The sequence below is a fragment of the Enhydra lutris genome, unplaced genomic scaffold (assembly GCF_002288905.1).
Source record: "Enhydra lutris kenyoni isolate GAN:26980312 unplaced genomic scaffold, ASM228890v2 scaffoldscaffold10, whole genome shotgun sequence".
In the NCBI taxonomy this organism is placed as follows: Eukaryota; Metazoa; Chordata; class Mammalia; order Carnivora; family Mustelidae; genus Enhydra; species Enhydra lutris.
In genome coordinates this window covers 225,636-247,171 of record NW_019154094.1, presented here as the reverse complement: position 1 = coordinate 247,171, position 21,536 = coordinate 225,636, and the positions used below count along the sequence as shown (strand labels likewise).

Below are 21,536 nucleotides of genomic sequence, written 5' to 3'. Positions count from 1 at the left end.
AACCCCTCTCATCACACTCCTTCTTGCTGTTCTCCTGACCACACTGGTTCCATTGTAAGTCCTGGATATCTGGTGCCTTCCTCAGGGCCTTTGCACTGTCTCTCCTGCAGGACACACATGTCGCCAGATAACCTCATGTCTCCTGTGCAGTCTTGCCTGAAGTCCCTCTTCAAAGTTCACCTTCTTTTAGGTCTTTCAGAGCTCCCAGGAAAGATAACACCCCATCCACTTTCTTTTATGTCTGCTTTTCTCCCCCACAAGTCATTGTAATTATAGCATTTCTGCCATGTTATGAATACCCACTTGTATTAAAATTAATCATTTTTTCCTAATTTCTAATCATCACAACAACCACATGGAACCAGGCAATGATACCCAAATTTCAGGATTTCTTCTTCTGGGATTATCAAATGATCCAGAACTGCAGCCCCTAATATTTGGGCTTTTCCTCTCCATGTACCTGATCACTGTATTTGGAAACCTGCTCATCATACTTGCTGTCAGCTCTGACTCCCACCTTCACACCCCCATGTACTTCTTCCTGGTCAACCTGTCCTTTCTAGACATCTGTGTCATTTCTACCATCATCCCAAAGATGCTGGTGAATATACAGACACAGAGCAAAGTTATAACCTATACAGAATGCATCAGCCAGATCTGTTTTTCCACACTCTTTGCAGGTTGTGATGACTTTCTCCTGGCTGTGATGGCCTATGACAGGTTCGTGGCCATCTGTCACCCCCTGCACTACACAGTCATCATGAACCCCCACCTCTGTGGACTGCTGGTTCTGATGTCCTGGATCATGAGTGTCCTGAATTCCTTGCTACAAAGCTTAATGGTGTTGTGGCTGTCCTTCTGTTCAGAAGTGGAAATCCCCCACTTTTTTTGTGAACTCCATCAGATGATACAATTTGCCTGTTCTGATACCTTTATCAATGACACAGTGCTATATGTTTCAACTGTGCTGCTGGCTGGTGGTCCCCTTGCTGGGATCCTTTACTCCTACTCTAAGATTATTTCCTCCATATATAGAATCTCATCAGCTCAGGGAAAATATAAAGTATTTTCTACCTGTGCATCTCACCTTTCAGTTGTCTCCTTATTTTATTGCACAGTCCTGGGAGTGTACCTTAGCTCTGCAGCTACCCAGAGCTCCCACTCAAGTGCAGTAGCCTCGGTAATGTACACCGTGGTCACACCCATGCTGAACCCCTTCATCTACAGCCTGAGGAACAAGAACATAAAAGGGGCTCTGATAAGATTCTTTAAGTGAGCAACTATAAAAGGCACAATTGTCCTAGTGGTGAAGAAGTGCCCTTGATTGCAGGGCTCAAAGCTATGTGTTCTGTATGAATAAATGTGTTTGTGTCTTGTCCCACATAACAGACCCCCTGGATCTGCATGTACACAGGCAGGCTAAGGAATGTTGTTTGTGAGATTTCTGCTGTGGGAATAACCTTTGGAGCCCAGTTGTTTAAAGTATACTATCTGGCTTCCAGGTCAGAACTGAACCTTCCAGTTTGGACACCAAGAGCTACAAACCTTGTCTCTTGCCCCCTCCTCCTCCAGACTGGGCTGACCCCCAAAAATGCAATCCAAGGTGGAAGGCAGACATACATAGCCCAGGCTCTTTGAAAATATGGAAACATGGTAATATGGAAATGCAGCTTGTTCCAAACAGCATGTGGACAACGCAGATGTTTAATTTCAAACCCTATTATTTGCCCTATGAATGTGGCCTTTATGAGGATGGTCAGTTGAAAGTCTCACCTGGGCTCTGTCCAAGCCTCTGTCAGGACTCCAACTTGGCTATTTCCAGGGCCTTGCCCAGCTGATGAGGTTGTATTTATAAATACTGGGTTTAATGTAACATTGCTTTATTCTCTTTTATTGCCTACTATTACCTTCATCTAGGTGTAGATTCCTTTCCTCTCCTGTCTCTGTTAGGTTTTCATAATAATAATAAAGCTCTTCTTCCCTTTTCTTTTTTTAAAGAATTTATTCATTTATTTGAGAGAGAGAGCACAAGAGTAGGGGGACAGAGGCAGAGGGAGAGGGAGAAACAGACTCCCTGCTGAGGAAAGACCCTGATGCAAGCTCAACCCCAGGACCCTAGGAGCATGACCTGAGCCAAAGACAAGTGCTTAACTAACTGAGCTACCCAGGTGCCCTCCTTTCCTGTTCAAAACCAAAACACGGTTGCTATAAATCTTTCATGTAAAACATGATTTTTTGATCACTATGAAATATAATCAATTCCTATGTATTTCCAGAAATTTCCATTTCTTGCAATTCAACTTCACTAAAGACCATTATCATATGATTTTACTCATATGTAGAATTTAAGAAACAAAACAGAGGATCATAGAGGAAGGGAGAGAAAATAAAATAAGATGAAATCAGAGAGGGAGACAATACATGAGAGACTCTTAACTATAGGAAACACTGACAGTTGCTGGACCGGAGGTGGGTGGGGAGATGGGGTAACAGGGTGATGGGCATTAAGGAGGGTATGTGATATAATGAGCACTGGGTGTTATATGCAACTGATGAATCTATGACCTCTACCTCTGAAACCAATAATACATTATATGTTAACTAAATTGAATTTAAATAAAATAAAATAAAAAAAATCAGTTTCTCTATACAATTTCAGAAAACTCTGCTTACTAATATTTCTGCATTGTACAATATACATACAGTTTTTCCCTTTGTCCATTTTCACACATTCCCACAGTTCTTCCCAACCCTGATTCAGAAATATTTAAAAACTTCTGTATCATTTACAGGACCACTTTGATACCTCAAAAATGATTTCTTTTCAAATGACATATATCATGCCAAGTAAAATTTCCCTATGTCTTCCCAAAGAAATAATCATGAGTTCTCTTATTCATATAGATAAAACTACACTTGGCATCTAAAGACATTTATATAATTTCATCATAGAGGAAAACACAAAATCACAGTTTTCATGTTGAGTCTTTTGTCATTCTTTTTTATTCCTTAACTGCTGATCACGTGATTCTGATCACGTAGACTATATCTTCATCCCCTTTAAGCCTCAGCCTGTAGATAGTGATGGTATTGGCTAAGAATGCCTGTGACACTCACCTGGGCCTACAGTACTTGTGACTTAGCCTTGAGCTGATATTATGAATGAACTGTCCTTTGTCACTATTATTATTGTTATTGATGTTGTTAACATATAACTGACATCACATTGCATTAATTTCAGGTATACAAAGGAATGTTTCAATATTTGTATATATTGTGAAGTGATCAGAGTAAGTTCCATCACAATATACAGTTATGAACTTTTTTCCTGATGACAATGGTCAGTATTCCCTCTCCTAGCTACTTTCAAATCTACAATACTGTTTTGTTGGCTACAGTCACAGTGCTGGACATGACATCCCTATGACTTACTCATTTTATAACTGGAAATTTGAAGCTTTTGACACTTTTGCCCATTTCACCCACTCCCCACCCTCTAGCTCTGTCTAGTGCCAATCTGCTCTACATACTCACAAGCTTGGTTTGGTTTTTGTCTTGTTTTTAAGATTCCACATGTAAGTGAAATCATAGTACTTATCTTCCTCTGTCTGACTTATTTCATAGAGCATTATGATCTCAGGGTCCATCCATGCTGTCACAAATGCCAAGATTTCATTCATTTGAATGGGTAAATTATATACCATTACATATATTTTATAAATTATGTATATATATCTATATCTATCTATCTATCTATGTATAGATATATACAGAGAGAGAGAGAGAGAGAGTACAATTTCTTTTATGTTTTATTTTAATTCCAGTATAATTAAAATACAGTGTTACATTACTTTCAGGTGTACAACATAGTGATTCAATACTTCCATACATCACCTAGTACAGCACACTTACTTTATCCATTCATCCACTGATGAACATCTAGGTCATTCCCATGTTTGGGCTATTATAATTATGCTGCCATGATATGGAGGTGTGTGTAAGGGCCTGTTTAGCCAGAGGGAGTCGTTTTGTGTTTATACAGTGAACTTAGATTGACCCCGCCCCTCCCAGAAGAACTTACTTGCAAAGCCTAGATACAAGGGCGGGTCAGGCCAGGTGAAGACATCCAATCAGTGGGGCGCACATATATCTACTAGGGTAAATTGAAATTCAATTGGCCACCCATGTGTTACCTAGCAGTTTTTTTTGTTTTTTTTTTTTTTGTTTTTTTTCTGTGTGTGGCAGACCTAGCATGACTATGCAGTTTTCTCTGTGTATTGCAATCTCATTGGCCACCTGTGTATAGCCCAGCTAAACTACCTCTATAAAACTTAGTCTGTGAGGCTAGGAGGGGTCACCTCTTTTCAAGAGAAAGCCCTGACCAGTTTGATTCTCAATGCTTGGCACGAAATAAAGCTTTGCTTGACCTTTGCTTTGTATCAGTCTTGGTCCTTTGATTACGGACCCTAACAGTGTGCATATATCTTTTTGAACATGGGTTATTGTTTTCTTCAGATAAATGCTCACAAGTGGAATTGATGCATCATATGGTAGTTCTATATTTAACGTTTCAAGAAACTTCTACACTGTTTCCACAGTGGCTGCAATCTCCATTTTCACCAACAAAGCACAGGATTCAGTTTTCTCCACATCCCACCAGCACTTGCTCTTACTTTTCTTTTTGATACTGACCATTTCAAGAGGAGCGAGGTGATATCTAATTGTGGTTCTAATTTGCATTTCCCTGATTAGTAGTGATGTTGGGAATCTTTTCATGTACCTGTTGGCCATCTGTATGTCTTCTTTAGCAAAATGTCTATTCAGATCCTCTGCCCATTGTTTAGTCAGATTGTTTGTTTGTTTGTTTTGTTGCTATTGAGTTGTATGAGTTCTTTATATAAGTTCTTTGGAATATTTACCACTTATCAGATATGTGATTTGTAAATATTCTCTGCCATTTAGGAAGTTGACTTTCCATTTTGTTGATGGTTTCCTTTGGTGTGTGGAAGTCTTTAGTTTGATGTAGACCTGTTTATTTTTGCTTTTGTTCCCTTGCTTTTGGTGGGATATTCTAAAACTCATTGCCAAGACCAATATCATTCTTCCAGCCTTTTATGGCTTCAGGTCCTACATTCAAGTCTTTAATCCATTTTGAGTTAAATTTGTGTCTGGTATAAGATAGTGGTCCTGTTTCATTCTTTTGCATATGGTTGTCCAGTTTACTCAGTACCATTTATTGAAGAGACTATTCTTTCCTTGTTGTATATTCTTGTCTCTTTTGTTGTAAACTAAATAGCTACATATCTGTGGGTTTATTTCTGGGTTTTCTATTGTTCCCTTGATTTGTGTCTTTTTATGCCATTATCATACTCTTTTGATTACCATAGTTTTATAATATACTGCAAAATCAAGGGGTATGGTGCCTCTAGCTTTTCTCTTCTTTCTATGATTGCTTTTGGCTCTTCAGTGTCTTTGTGATTCCATAAACATTGTGGGAGTTTTTGTTCTATTTATGTAAAAAATGTCATTGAAATTTTGATAAGGATTGCACTGAATCCACAGATTGCTTTAGGTAGTATGGACATTTTAATATATTAATTCTTCCAATCAATGAGCATGTTGTATCTTTCTATTTATTTGTGTCAGCTTCAGTTTTTTCCATCAATATCTAAGAGTTTTCAGTGTACAATTTTTGTGTCCTTTTGTGTCCTTAGTTAAATTTATTTTTAGGTATTTTATGCTAGTTGTTGCAGTGGTAAATGGGATCGTTTTCTTGATTTTTCTTTCTCATTATTTGTTATTAGTGTATAGAGATACAATCAATTTTTATATATTGACTTTATGAACTGCATCATTCATTGATTAGTTATAACAGTTTTTTAATTTTAAACAATTTCTTTAAATACCATGACACAAAATAAACAAAACAGATTTAAAATGCAAAATTTTCTGGATTCAAAGAATTGTACAAAAATTAAGAGTGGATACTCCTTCAGTCCACTTATATATAGGTCAAGAAAGTGCACAAAAGTTTTAAAATATTGTTACATAATTGTTAAAAATGCCATAAACTAGAATCCTCTGTTTCCTTATTTCTGATGGTGATGTGGGTTAATAGACCTAATTCAGGTGGATGCTGCTGGGAATAAATCCAGTGTTTGTAAATAGCTGGTGAGTCTATTAAGTCTTTCATGTGTGAGGAGGGCATGTACATACATGTATGTGTGCATTTGTACATTATTTCATACAAATACACTTTTACATATTTATGTACAACACACACTCAGTAATACCATCCTTTATGTTGAAAGGACATTTGAAAGAAATTTAGAGAGGATAGAAATCAAAAGAGTGAGTATTTAATTAGCATGAATTAAAGGGATGTAGACTGGAAGAGATTATGCTGAATGAAATAAGTCAAGCAGAGTCAATTATCATATGGTTTCACTTATTTGTGGAGCATAACAAATAGCATGGAGGACAAGGGGAGATGGAGAGGAGAAGGGAGTTGAGGGAAATTGGAAGGGGAGGTGAACCATGAGAGACTATGGACTCTTAAAAAACAATCTGAGGGGTTTGAAGCTGCGGGGGGTAGGAGGTTGGGAGAACCAGGTGGTGGGTATTAGAGAGGGCACAGATTGCACGGAGCACTGGGTGTGGTGCAAAAAACAATGAATACTGTTACGCTGAAAATAAATTAAAATTTTTTTAAAAAAGGATGTAGAAATTTAGACAGAAAGTCTTAAAGAAGAATGGCCTAACTTAACTTATTTTTTTAAAGATTTTTTTAATTGAGAGAGAGAGAGAGAGAGAAAGCACTAATGGTATGGGGCAGAAAGAGAGGGAGAGAGAACCTTAAGAAGATGCCCTGTTACACAAAGCCCTATGTGGGGCTCAGTTACACCACCTGAGATTATGATATGAGCCAAAACCAAGAGTCTGATGCTTAACCCACTTCACAACTCAGTCCCCTGGTAAATGTAACTTTATTAATAAATCCCTTTTTCTAATGTGAATGCACAAAGGGCTCAAAGTCAGAATTTATATTTAAATCTGAAGTCACAGGGCCCCTGGCTGGCTCAGTCAGTGGAGCATGCAATTTTTAACCTCAGAGTGTAAAATTCAAGCCCCACATTGGACATAGAGATTACTTATTAAGCAAACAAACAAACAAACAAATAAATAAGTCACATTTATAGTTTAGCAATGGGGAATTCACTTTTACCATTCCCCTTAAGCAATGGAGCAGAAGTTCAAACTGAATTTATTTTGTTGTTGTTGTTGTTGTTGTTGTTGTTGTTTTCAGTTAAGCTTGGATTTTAACACAAAATGTCCTTACTCAAGAGAAGAGAAATAAATTAATTCAGAGACCAAAATTTGCTTTCCTCTAAAACAATTTTTTAAAGATTTTATTTATTTATTTGAAAGAGAGGCAGTGAGAGAGAGCATGAGCAAGGAGAAGGTCAGAGGGAGAAGCAGACTCCCCGTGGAGCTGGGAGCCCAATGTGGGACTCGATCCCGGGACTCTGGGATCATGACCTGAGCCGAAAGCAGTAGTCCAACCAACTGAGCCACCCAGGCGTCCCCCTCTAAAACAATTTTATTGGATAAATATCTGTACTTCGTTCTTATTTCTGCTGTAACAAATTACCACACTAAAGACTTCAAGAAACAAATTTTTGCTCTTACAGTTTTGGAGATAAGAAGCCTGAAATAAGTCTCAGTGGGCTAAAATCAAGATGTCTGTAGGGCACGGTTCCTTCTGGATGCTCCAAGAAAAACTCTGCTTTCCTTTCTATTGTAATTTCTAGTGACAACAAGCATTCTGTGGCTCATAACCCTTTCATCTTCTTCAAAGCCAACAATGTGACATCTTCACGTCTCTCTGATCCAACTATTCTGCCTTCCTCTCCCACATTCAGAGGACCATGATGATTATATTAGTTCCAAATGCATTATCTTGGCCAATCTTAGTTTAAGTTCTGCTGATTAGCAGCATTATTCCATTTGCTACCTTAAATTCCTCTTCCTATAAAAAAATATTCAAAGTATCTAGGGATTAGAATGTGGATGACTTCAGGAGGCTCTTATTCTGCATACTAGAAAGTCTTTTGCAGGGTACTTGGGTGGCCTAGACAGTTAAACATCTGATTCTAGATTTGGGCTCAGGTCATGATCTCAGTGTCCTGAGATTGAATCCTGCATCAGACATCATAAAGGGCATGAAGTTTTCTTTTTTTTCCTATTTATTTATTTAAATTAACATATGATGTATTATTAGCCCCAGGGGTACAGTTCTGTGAATCATCAGGCTTGCACACTGGCATGAAGTTTTCTTAAGATTTTCTCTTTTCCTGTCTTCCCCTCCTTCTGGCTCCCACAAGCTCTTTCTCTCTTAAAAAAAAAAAGTCTTTTCCAAAAGTGTATTATATTATGCCACTCAAGTGTCCTTATATAAAATAAATAAACACACCCTAATGTTTATAGCAGCACTATCCTAAATAGCCAAAATATGGAAAGAGCCCAAATGCCCATCAACTGTTGAATTGATAAAGATGTGGTATATATACACAATGGAATATTAATCAGCCATGAAAGAATGAAATCTTGCCATTTACAACAATATAGTTGGAACTAGAAGGTATTAGGCTAAGTGAAATAAGTCAGTCATATGTGGAATTTTAGCTTGGTGGTGGGTATTAAGGAGGGCACTTATTGCATAGAGCACTGGGTGTCATGCACAAACAATGAATCTTGGAACACTGAAAAATTAAATTAAATTAAAAACAAAAACAAATGATGTACTATGTGTTGGCTAATTGAATTTAAATTAAAAGATTAAAGCAAATTAAGAAAGAAAAGATGTTCACTCTGGAGTGGGATAAAGTGCTGGGAGCTTAAAGTTAGTTCTGAAAGTAAGAAGTCACAGAAAAAGAGTAAGAAAAACTGACTTCACCCCCCGAGCTTATCAGCCAGTCTCCTAGCAAAAGAAATTCAAAACAAAAACAAAAACAAAAACAAAAAACATTTTCTTTCTGTCCACACTTCTGTCCCACATGGATATCATATGCCTAAAGGTGAGAGGAGCAAGAGAAATATGCCTAATGATCAGACCAAAGCAGTTATAAATACTTCCTCTGCTGCAGTCCCACAGCATGGGCAACCTTGGACTGGACAAGACCTAGTCTTTTCTTGTGCAGTCCTAAGTCTGGTTGGGGCACTGAAGTTTGACCCATTCTTGCTCTCTTGTCTGGGGACAGAGCTTCATCCTCCATCATCTATCAACTAGACAGGTATTCTGATTTCCATGTAGATACCTTCCTCTCAGAGACCTTATCTAGATGAGTTTTACCATCCAGTAGGGACAGGGCAGGAGAAGGTCAAGAGAATGAAAGTCAAGAGCATTTACCTGAGATCACCTGAGGGCCAATCCAGCTTAGCCCAGAGCTGAGAGTTTGCTGTGGCTGTTTTCTGGCTGGATTGAGAAATTTATTGATTGATTCATTTATGTATTTATGATGCTAAAATAGAAGTGTATATTGAACTAGGAAATGCAAGGTTCAAACTTAACTACTAAGTGATAATAATAGAAACCCAATTAGACAGATGATGGGAAGCATAAAAGAAGAACATGGGACCAACGATTTTTGTACTTAACCAAAGTAGAAAAGTCAAGTATTAGCTGTGGAGAGATATACAGTGAAATGAGGCCATGTCTTTTCAAGTTTAAGATGGGACATATTAGACTACAATTCCATACTGAGGAGAAAATCCAGATGAAAGAATTCTCACAAGTACATCCTTGCAAGACCAGTACATCAAGCATACATATCACAGTATTTCCTCTCTCTTGAGTATTTAAATGAAATTTTTAAATATATTATGTGAAAAGGGGCATGATAATGAGCTTCCATTCCTACTACCTGATTACCTATGAGGCTGAATGTGGTCCGGCTTGGCTAGCCATTCACATTCTCTGTTGAAATTTATCTGTGGGAGTCCTTGGGGTTTGTAGAGTGGGTCAGAGTGGTTTTATTCCCATTTTTTTAGTATGTTTCTTCAAGCAAAGAATTTCTGTTTATCTCACCAACTTACCTAATTACCATTTTCCTTTTTAATGTATGTGTAGACATATTTGTGCAGAATATGCGAGACTGTATGAGTTTCTTGTGGTAAAATCTGTGCATTAGTAATAATATATTCCATCTACTACTTTTCTAGAATTGACTGTCACCTTAATACTCTTCACTTGTGAATGCCTGCTTTCCAAAAAATGGAAGTGAATGTCCTTCTTCATACTTGTTTACAAATCGCCCATTATACAAATTTCAACTAGTATTCACATCTCTGTATTCCCTATTGTGACCTTTTATTATTGAATCTATTTCAAAAATAGATATTCCATCACATGGAAGGTATTCTTTACGCTTGACCAAGAATCACCTTTATTTTCCATAAACATAGTTTCCCCATATATCTCTATGTGCTTCTCTCCACATTAAAAAGATTTTCCAAATTATTTTATTTCCAAGTCTTTGGTAATCTAATTTGTATTTGGACCCATGTCAATTTCATTAAATTATTACTCTTCTTAGTCTTTTTGTTCAGAATTTGGTCTCGCGTTTTCTTTCAATTTCTTTTTTATTCCCCCTTTGGAATTTAAAAAAAAAATTAGTATAATTAACATACCACATTATAATAGTTTCAGGTGTACAATATAGTGATCCAACAATTCTATACATTTCTCTTTTTTTAATTTCTTTTCAGCATAACAGTATTCATTGTTTTTGCACCACACCCAGTTTCCATGCAATACGTGCCATCCTTAATACCCACCACCAGGCTCACCCAACCCCCACCCCTCTGCCCTCCAAAACCTTCAGTTTGTTTATCTGGGTCCACAGTCTCTCATTGTTAATCTCCCCCTCCAATTCCCCAGAACTCCCTTCTCCTCTCCTTCTCCCAATGTCCTCCATGTTATTCCTTATGCTCCATAAGTAAGTGAAACCATATGATAATTGACTCTCTCTGCTTGATTTATTTCACTCAGCATAATCTCAGTTTCTTTTCAGACAGTTGTTTGGTGCCACTCTGCTTAAACTTAATGCATTTTACTGTTCTTACTTTTTTTTTTTTTTATTTTATTTTTTTAAACATATAATATCTTTTTATCCCCAGGGGTACAGGTCTGTGAATCGCCAGGTTTACACACTTCACAGCACTCACCATAGCACATACCCTCCCCAATGTCCATAATCCCACCCCCCCAACCCCCCTCCCCCCATTAACCCTCAGTTTGTTTTGTGAGATTAAGAGTCAATTATGGTTTGTCTCCCTCCCAATCCCATCTTGTTTCATTTATTCTTCTCCTACCCCCTTAACCCCCCATGTTGCATCTCCTCTCCCTCATATCAGGGAGATCATATGATAGTTGTCTTTCTCCGATTGACTTATTTCGCTAAGCATGATACCCTCTAGTTCCATCCACGTCGTCGCAAATGGCAAGATTTCATTTCTTTTGATGGCTGCATAGTATTCCATTGTGTATATATACCACATCTTCTTTATCCATTCGTCCGTTGATGGACATCTAGGTTCTTTCCATAGTTTGGCTATTGTAGACATTACTGCTATAAACATTCGGATGCACGTGCCCCTTCGGATCACTACGTTTGTATCTTTAGGGTAAATACCCAGTAGTGCAATTGCTGGGTCATAGGGTAGTTCTATTTTCAACATTTTGAGGAACCTCCATGCTGTTTTCCAGAGTGGTTGCACCAGCTTGCATTCCCACCAACAGTGTAGGAGGGTTCCCCTTTCTCCGCATCCTCGCCAGCATCTGTCATTTCCTGACTTGTTAATTTTAGCCATTCTGACTGGTGTGAGGTGGTATCTCATTGTGGTTTCGATTTGTATTTCCCTGATGCCGAGTGATGTGGAGCACTTTTTCATGTGTCTGTTGGCCATCTGGATGTCTTCTTTGCAGAAATGTCTGTTCATGTCTTCTGCCCATTTCTTGATTGGATTATTTGTTCTTTGGGTGTTGAGTTTGCTAAGTTCTTTATAGATTTTGAGCACCAGCCCTTTATCTGATATGTCATTTGCAAATATCTTCTCCCATTCTGTCAGTTGTCTTTTGGTTTTGTTAACTGTTTCCTTTGCTGTGCAAAAGCTTTTGATCTTGATAAAATCCCAATAGTTCATTTTTGCCCTCGCTTCCCTTGCCTTTGGCGATATTCCTAGGAAGATGTTGCTGTGGCTGAGGTCGAAGAGGTTGCTGCCTGTGTTCTCCTCAAGGATTTTGATGGATTCCTTTCTCACATTGAGATCCTTCATCCATTTTGAGTCTATTTTCATGTGTGGTGTAAGGAAATGATCCAATTTCATTTTTCTGCATGTGGCTGTCCAATTTTCCCAACACCATTTGTTGAAGAGGCTGTCTTTTTTCCATTGGATATTCTTTCCTGGTTTGTCGAAGATGAGTTGACCTAGAGTTGAGGGTCTATTTCTGGGCTCTCTATTCTGTTCCATTGATCTATGTGTCTGTTTTTGTGCCAGTACCATGCTGTCTTGATGATGACAGCTTTGTAATAGAGCTTGAAGTCCGGAATTGTGATGCCACCAACTTTGGCTTTCTTTTTCAATATTCCTTTGGCTATTCGAGGTCTTTTCTGGTTCCATATAAATTTTAGGATTATTTGTTCCATTTCTTTGAAAAAAATGGATGGTACTTTGATAGGAATTGCATTAAATGTGTAGATTGCTTTAGGTAGCATAGACATTTTCACAATATTTATTCTTCCAATCCAGGAGCATGGAACATTTTTCCATTTCTTTGTGTCTTCCTCAATTTCTTTCATGAGTACTTTATAGTTTTCTGTGTATAGATTCTTAGTCTCTTTGGTTAGGTTTATTCCTAGGTATCTTATAGTTTTGGGTGCAATTGTAAATGGGATGGACTCCTTAATTTCTCTTTCTTCTGTCTTGTTGGTGTAGAGAAATGCAACTGATTTCTGGGCATTGATTTTATATCCTGACACTTTACTGAATTCCTGTACAAGTTCTAGCAGTTTTGGAGTGGAGTCTTTTGGGTTTTCCACATATAGTATCATATCATCTGTGAAGAGTGATAGTTTGACTTCTTCTTTGCCAATTTGGATGCCTTTAATTTCCTTTTGTTGTCTGATTGCTGAGGCTAGGTCTTCTAGTACTATGTTGAATAGCAGTGGTGATAACGGACATCCCTGCCGTGTTCCTGACCTTAGCGGAAAAGCTTTCAGTTTTTCTCCATTGAGAATGATATTTGTGGTGGGTTTTTCATAGATGGCTTTGATAATATTGAGGTATGTGCCCTCTATCCCTACACTTTGAAGAGTTTTGATCAGGAAGGGATGCTGTACTTTGTCAAAGGCTTTTTCAGCATCTATGGAGAGTATCATATGGTTCTTGTTCTTTCTTTAATTAATGTGTTTGTATCACATTGATTGATTTGCGGATGTTGAACCAACCTTGCAGCCCTGGAATAAATCCCACTTGGTCGTGGTGAATAATCCTTTTAATGTACTGTTGAATCCTATTGGCTAGTATTTTGGCGAGAATTTTTGCATCTGTGTTCATCAAGGATATTGGTCTGTAGTTCTCTTTTTTGATGGGATCCTTGTCTGGTTTTGGGATCAAGGTGATGCTGGCCTCATAAAATGAGTTTGGAAGTTTTCCTTCCATTTCTATTTTTTGGAACAGTTTCAGGAGAATAGGAATTAATTCTTCTTTAAATGTTTGGTAGAATTCCCCCGGGAAGCCGTCTGGCCCTGGGCTTTTGTTTGTTTGGAGATTTTTGATGACTGTTTCAATCTCCTTACTGGTTATGGGTCTGTTCAGGCTTTCTATTTCTTCCTGGTTCAGTTGTGGTAGTTTATATGTCTCTAGGAATGCATCCATTTCTTCCAGATTGTCAAATTTGTTGGCGTAGAGTTGCTCATAGTATGTTCTTATAATTGTCTGTATTTCTTTGGTGTTCGTTGTGATCTCTCCTCTTTCATTCATGATTTTATTTATTTGGGTCCTTTCTTTTTTCTTTTTGATAAGTCTGGCCAGGAGTTTATCGATATTATCAATTCTTTCAAAGAACCAGCTCCTAGTTTCGTTGATTTGTTCTATTGTTTTTTTTTGGTTTATATTTCATTGATTTCTGCTCTGATCTTTATGATTTCTCTTCTCCTGCTGGGTTTAGGGTTTCTTTCTTGTTCTTTCTCCAGCTCCTTTAGGTGTAGGGTTAGGTTGTGTACCTGAGACCTTTCTTGTTTCTTGAGAAAGGCTTGTACCGCTATATATTTTCCTCTCAGGACTGCCTTTGTTGTGTCCCACAGATTTTGAACCGTTGTGTTTTCATTCTCGTTTGTTTCCATGAATTTTTTCAACTCTTCTTTAATTTCCTGGTTGACCCATTCATTCTTTAGAAGGATGCTGTCTAGTCTCCATGTATTTGGGTTTCTTTCCAAATTTCCTCTTGTGATTGAGTTCTAGCTTCAGAGCGTTGTGGTCTGAAAATATGCAGGGAATGATTCCAATCTTTTGATAACGGTTGAGACCTGATTTAGGACCGAGAATGTGATCTATTCTGGAGAATGTTCCATGTGCACTAGAGAAGAATGTGTATTCTGTTGCTTTGGGGTGAAATGTTCTGAATATATCTGTGATGTCCCTCTGGTCCAGTGTGTCATTTAAGGCCTTGATTTCCTTGTTGATCTTTTGCTTGGATGATCTGTCCATTTCAGTGAGGGGAGTGTTAAAGTCCCCTACTATTATTGTATTATTGTCAATGTGTTTCTTTGATTTTGTTATTAATTGGTTTATATAGTTGGCTGCTCCCACGTTAGGGGCATAGATATTTAAAATTGTTAGATCTTCTTGTTGGACAGTTCCTTTGAGTATGATATAGTGTCCTTCCTCATCTCTTATTATAGTCTTTGGCTTAAAATCTAATTGATCTGATATAAGGATTGCCACTCCTGCTTTCTTCTGATGTCCATTAGCATGGTAAATTCTTATCCACCCCCTCACTTTAAATCTGGAGGTGTCTTCAGGTTTAAGATGAGTTTCTTGTAGGCAACATATAGATGGGTTTTGTTTTTTTATCCATTCTGATACCCTGTGTCTTTTGATTGGGGCATTTAGCCCATTAACATTCAGGGTAAGTATTGAGAGATATGAATTTAGTGCCATTGTACTGCCTGTAAGGTGACTGTTATTGTATATTGTCTCTGTTCCTTTCTGATCTACTACTTTTAGGGTCTCTCTTTGCTTAGAGGACCCCTTTCAATATTTCCTGTAGAGCTGGTTTGGTATTTGCAAATTCTTTCCGTTTTTCTTTGTCCTGGAAGCTTTTAATCTCTCCTTCTATTTTCAATGATAGCCTAGCTGGATATAGTATTCTTGGCTGCATGTTTTTCTCGTTTAGTACTCTGAATATATCATGCCAGCTCTTTCTGGCCTGCCAGGTCTCTGTGGATAAGTCTGCTGCCAATCTAATATTTTTACCATTGTACGTTACAGACTTCTTTTCCCGGGCTGCTTTCAGGATCTTCTCTTTGTCACTAAGGCTTGTAAATTTTACTATTAGGTGACGGGGTGTGGACCTATTCTTATTGATTTTGAGGGGGGTTCTCTGAACCTCCTGTATTTTGATGCTTGTTCCCTTTGCCATATTGGGGAAATTCTCTCCAATAATTCTCTCCAATATACCTTCTGCTCCCCTCTCTGTTTCCTCTTCTTCTGGAATCCCAATTATTCTAATGTTGTTTTGCCTTATGGTGTCACTTATCTCTCGAATTCTCCCCTCGTGGTCCAGTAGCTGTTTGTCCCTCTTTTGCTCAGCTTCTTTATTCTCTGTCATTTGGTCTTCTATATCGCTAATTCTTTCTTCTGCCTCATTTATCCTAGCAGTGAGAGCCTCCATTTTTGATTGCACCTCATTAATAGCTTTTTTGATTTCAACTTGGTTAGATTTTAGTTCTTTTATTTCTCCAGAAAGGGCTTTTATATCTCCCGAGAGGGTTTCTCTAATATCTTCCATGCCTTTTTCGAGCCCGGCTAGAACCTTGAGAATCGTCATTCTGAACTCTAGATCTGACATATTACCAATGTCTGTATTGATTAGGTCCCTAGCCTTTGGTGCTGCCTCTTGTTCTTTTTTTTGTGGTGAATTTTTCCGCCTTGTCATTTTGTCCAGATAAGAGTAGATGAAGGAGCAAGTAAAATACTAAAAGGGTGGCAACAACCCCAGGAAAATATGCTTTAGCCAAATCAGAAGAGATCCCAAATCGTGAGGGGGAGAAAGGGGATAAAAAGAGGTTCAGAAAGAAGAAAAAAAATGAAAGAAAGAAAGGAAAGGAAAAAAAAGAAAGAAAGAAACAATTAAAAAAAGAAAACCAATAAAGAAAAAAATATAAAAAGGAAAAAAAATATATATATTAGATAAACTAGTTAAAAAACGTTAAAAATAAAAGGGTAAAAGTTAAAAAAATTTAGCAGAAGAAGAAAAATAAATTGAAAAAGAAAAAAAAATTAAATTAACTGCAAGGCTAAAGAATCATGGGGAGAAAGCCATGAGTTCCGTGCTTTGCTTTCTCCTCCTCTGGAATTACGCTGCTCTCCTTGGTATTGAAACTGCACTCCTGGTAGGTGAACTTGGTCCTGGCTGGGCTTCTTGTTGATCTTCTCGGGGAGGGGCCTGTTGTAGTGATTCTCAAGTGTCTTTGCCCCAGGCGGAGTTGCACCGCCCTTACCAGGGGCCGGGCTGAGTAATCCGCTCGGGTTTGCTTTCGGGAGCTTTTGTTCCCTGAGCGCTTTCCGTAGAGTTCCGGAGGGCGGGAATGAAGATGGCGGCCTCCCGGTCTCCGGCCCGGAGGAGCCGAGAGCCCGGGGCCCCACTCCTCAGTGCGCCCTCAGAGAACAGCGCCGATTTACTCCCGTCACCCTGCCTCCGGCCGTGCTCCGAGCTGACCGAGCCTGCGACTGGTTCAAGGTAACCCCGAGCTTAGAGCTTACTCCTCGGCTCTGTCTCTGTAGCCGGCTTCCCCGTTCTAATACCTGTAAGCTCTGCGACACTCAGACATCCCCGATCCTTCTGTGACCGTGTGGGACCTGAGGCCACGCTGACCCTGCGTGGGCTTCACCCCGGTTAAGCCTCTGGAGCGATGTCCCTCAGCGGAACAGACTTTTAAAAGTCCCGATTTTGTGCTCCGTCGCTCCGCCGCTTGCCGGGAGCCGGCCCCTCCCCCTGCGGTCTATCTTCCCGTCGCTTTGGATTCACTTCTCCCCCGTCCTACCTTTCAGAAAGTGGTTGATTTTCTGTTTCTAGAGTTGCTGTTCTTCTTCTCTTCGATCTCCCATTGGATTTGTAGGTGTTTGCAATCTTTAGATAAGCTATCTAGCTGATCTCCCGCTACCTGAAGTAGTCTCAGCCTGCTACTTCTCCGCCATCTTGACTCCTCCTCTTTACTGTTCTTTCTTACAAAAGGCTTCATTTCTTTTAAAACTATTCTTTCCTAGGAATGCCTGTGTGGCTCAGTTGGTTTAGCATCTGCCTTTGGCTCAGATCATGATCCTGGGGTCCTGGGATCAAGTCCCACATTCGGCTCCTGCTCAGCCAAGAATCTGCTTTTCCCTCTGCCTGCAGCACTCTCTGCTTGTTCTCTCCTCTCCCCAACAAATAAATAAATAAAATCTTTTTAAAAATAAAAACAAATAAAGTATTCTATGCTATACACATGCATTCATGCACTTTCAAGTGGCTGTGTGAAAAAAATTCCTATGCATATTGTAAGTACTCATTATGTTCTAGCACAACCTTTTTTTCTAGCTTTTCTCCCCCAGTCCTTTTATATATATATATATATATATATATATATATATATATATTTAGAGTAACAGTATTCATTGTTTTTGCTCCACACCCAGTGCTCCATGCAATCCGTGCCCTCTCTAATACCCACCATTGGTTCCCCCAACCTCCCACCCCCCCCCCCTTCAAAACCCTCAGATTGTTTTTCAGAGTCCATAGTCTCTCATGGTTCACCTCCCCTTCCAATTTCCCTCAACTCCCTTCTCCTCTCCATCTCCCCTTGTCCTCCATGTTATTTGTTATGCTCCACAAATAAGTGAAACCATATGATAATGGACTCTCTCTGCTTGACTTATTTCACTCAGCATAATCTCTTCCAGTCTCGTCCATGTTGCTACAGAAGTTGGGTATTCATCCTTTCTGAAGGAGGCATAATACTCCATAGTGTATATGGACCACATCTTCCTTATCCATTCGTCTGTTGAAGGGCATCTTGCTTCTTTCCACAGTTTGGCGACCATGGCTATTGCTGCTATGAACATTGGGGTAGAGATGGCCCTTCTTTTCACTCCGTCTGTATCTTTTGGGTAAATACCCAGTAGTGCAATGGCAGGGTCATAGGGAAGCTCTATTTTTAATTTCTTGAGGAATCTCCACACTGTTCTCCAAAGTGGCTGCACCAACTTGCATTCCCACCAACAGTGTAAGAGGGTTCCCCTTTCTCCACATCCCCTCCAACACATGTTTCCTGAGGTAAAGGATCTGTACACAAGGAGCTACAGAACACTCATGAAAGAAATTGAAGAAGACACAAAAAGATGGAAGACAATTCCATGCTCTTGGATTGGATGAATAAACATTGTTAAAATGTCTATACTGCCTAGAGCAATCTATACTTTTAATGCCATTCCGATCAAAATTCCACCAGTATTTTTCAAAGAACTTGAGCAAATAATCCAAAAATTTGTATGGAATCAGAAGAGATCCTGAATTGCTAAGGAAATGTTGAAAAATAAAAATAAAACTGGGGGCATCACATTACCTGATTTCAAGCTTTACTACAGAGCTGTGATCCCCCAGTCCTTTTGACTCAGGAGTACTGTCTTCACATCCCTCTACCCAACTGGTATAATCCTTATTCATTATTTCAATGCCTGCATGACATTAAATGGTGTGGCTGGGCCACTTAAAGTTCTGATGATCTTTTTTTTTTCTTTTCTTATTAAATTATGATCATGTCAATGGTACAAAAATCTTCAAATAGTTAAAACTGTGTTTCACAACTAAAGGTGGTTTTTGTGTCCAGGTAACTTTGAGCAATGTTTGAAGACATTTTGGGATGTCACCCTGGGAGGGGTGCATGGAGGCCAGCGGTGATGTAAACATCCCAAAATACACAGGACACAGCTCACCACAGAAAAATTTCTAGCCCAGAATGTCTATAGTGCAGAGATTGAGAAACAGGGAGTTAAAGAATATCGGATTTTTTAAAAATCTTTTATTTTTTTAAGTAATCTCTACACCCATCATGAGGCTTGAACTCATAATTCCCAAGCTCAGGTTTAATATTGTAACTGTCTTCAGAGCCACACCAAGATAATGTAACACTTCACAATTTTGACAGCAAAATTAGAAAGTACCCCTTTGTCATTTGTTTAAAAGTTCAAACCCCAATCAATGTGACAGCACTTCGAGTGGTTTTTTTCATAGTGAAGAATGTAATAGAAATTTCTTACTGAATTTTTAAACTCTTAGCTCAAGTGAAGATTCCTGTATTTGATCACCATTTCTATTAACCTACTATTACTATTATATGTTCACATAGTATATGCCTATTTATCTATAGTTATCAGCCTTCCAAATAATCGTTGTGAATCAGTTACTCTAATGACTATAAGTTAGGTATTTTTTTTTTTTTTACCATAAAGAAGTTTTAAATTTTCTTTAGTTAAATACATCTATCATCTTACTTCTAAGGTTTCAGACTTAATTATTGTGGCTTGCCCACCTCTGGGTTTTAAGTGTATGTTTCTATGCATATCTAAAATGGAATGGTTAGGGACACCTGGGTGGTTCAGTGGGTTAAAGCCTCTGCCTTCAGCTCAGGTCATGATCTCAGGGTCCTGGGATCAAGCCCCACATCAGACACTCTGCTCATCAGGGAGCCTGCTTCCTCCTCTCTGTCTGCCTCTCCACCTACTTGTGATCTCTGTCTGTCAAATAAATAAAATCTTTAAAAAAGTAGGAGAAGAGTAAATGAAACAAGATGGGATTGGGAGGGAGACAAACCATAAGTGACTCTTAATCTCACAAAACAAACTGAGGGTTGATGGGGGAGGGGGGTTGGGTAAGGGGGGGTAGGGTTATGGACATTGGGGAGGGTATGTGCTATGGTGAGTGCTGTGAAGTGTGTAAACCTGGCGATTCACAGACCTGTACCCCTGGGGATAAAAATATATTATATGCTTATAAAAAATAAAATAAAAAATAAATAAATAAATAAATAAATAAATAAATAAATAAAATGGAATAGTTACTCCTAAACTGAGAATTTATTTCTTTTGACTTTTGTGAGATGTGTGAGATAAGGAACCACTGCACTCCCTTCCACGTGGAAAACAATTTTGTGTCAACTTCCATTAACAATTCAATCTTTTCCAACTAAATTAAAATGCAAATTTGTCATATATTAAATATCCATATATACACCGTGATTGGGAATGCAAGCTGGTGCAGGCAATCTGAAAAGCAGTATGGAGGTTCCTCAAGATGTTAAAAATAGAGCTACCCTATGACCCAGTAATTTCACTACCAGGTATTGACCCCAAAGATATAAATGTAGTGAAAAGAAGGGGAACTAATGCACCAGTGTTCATAGCAGCAATGTGCACAATAGTTAACTGTGGAAAGAAGGGCACCTGGGTGGCTCAGTCAGCTAAGCAGCTGTCTTTGGCTCAGGTCATGATCCCAGGGTCCTCAGATTGAGTACTGCATCAGGCTCCTTACTTAGTGGGCAACCTGCTTCTCCTTTTCCCTCTGCCTGTCACTCTGCCTGCTTATTCTCTCTCTCTCTCTCTCTCTCTCTCTCTCTCTGTGTGTGTGTGTGTCAAATAAATAAAATCCTAAAAAAATGTGGAAAGGACCGAGATATTCTTCAACAGATAAGTGAATAAAGATGTTTATATATATAATGGAATATTATGATGCCATCAGAAAAGATGAATATCTATCACTAACATCGACATGGATAGAACTAGAGGGTATTATGCTAAGTGAAATAAGTCAATCAGAGAAAGAACATTATCATATGATTTCACCCATGTGTGGAACATAAGGAATACTGCAGAGGACAGCAGGGGAAGGGAGGAAAACTAAAGAGGAAGAAATCAGAGAGGGAGACAAACCATATGAGACTTGACTCCTGAAAACAAACTGAAGGTTGCAGAAGGGGAACTGGGTGGGCAGATGGGCTAACCAGGTGATAGGCATGAAGGAGGGCACATGATGTGATGAGCACTGGGTGTTATATGCACCTAATGAATCATTGAATATTATATCAAAAAGTATGATGTACTATACATTGGCTAATTGAATTTAAATTTAAAAAGAAAACATATTTTTAAAAGAGCATAAAAATAAATAAATAAAAGGAAATATCCATATATAATGAGACCTAATTCTATAATGAGGCATA

At 38.7% G+C, this 21,536-nt stretch overlaps 1 protein-coding gene across 1 annotated transcript; it reads left to right on the top strand.

Moving 5' to 3' along the window:
* The first annotated feature begins 355 nt into the window (after positions 1–355).
* On the top strand, positions 356–1,276 carry LOC111144066 (olfactory receptor 7A17-like). The gene has a single exon (XM_022498159.1). The coding sequence runs from the start codon at positions 356–358 to the stop codon at positions 1,274–1,276; it is 921 nt and encodes a 306-aa protein (XP_022353867.1).
* Positions 1,277–21,536: the final 20,260 nt, after the last annotated feature.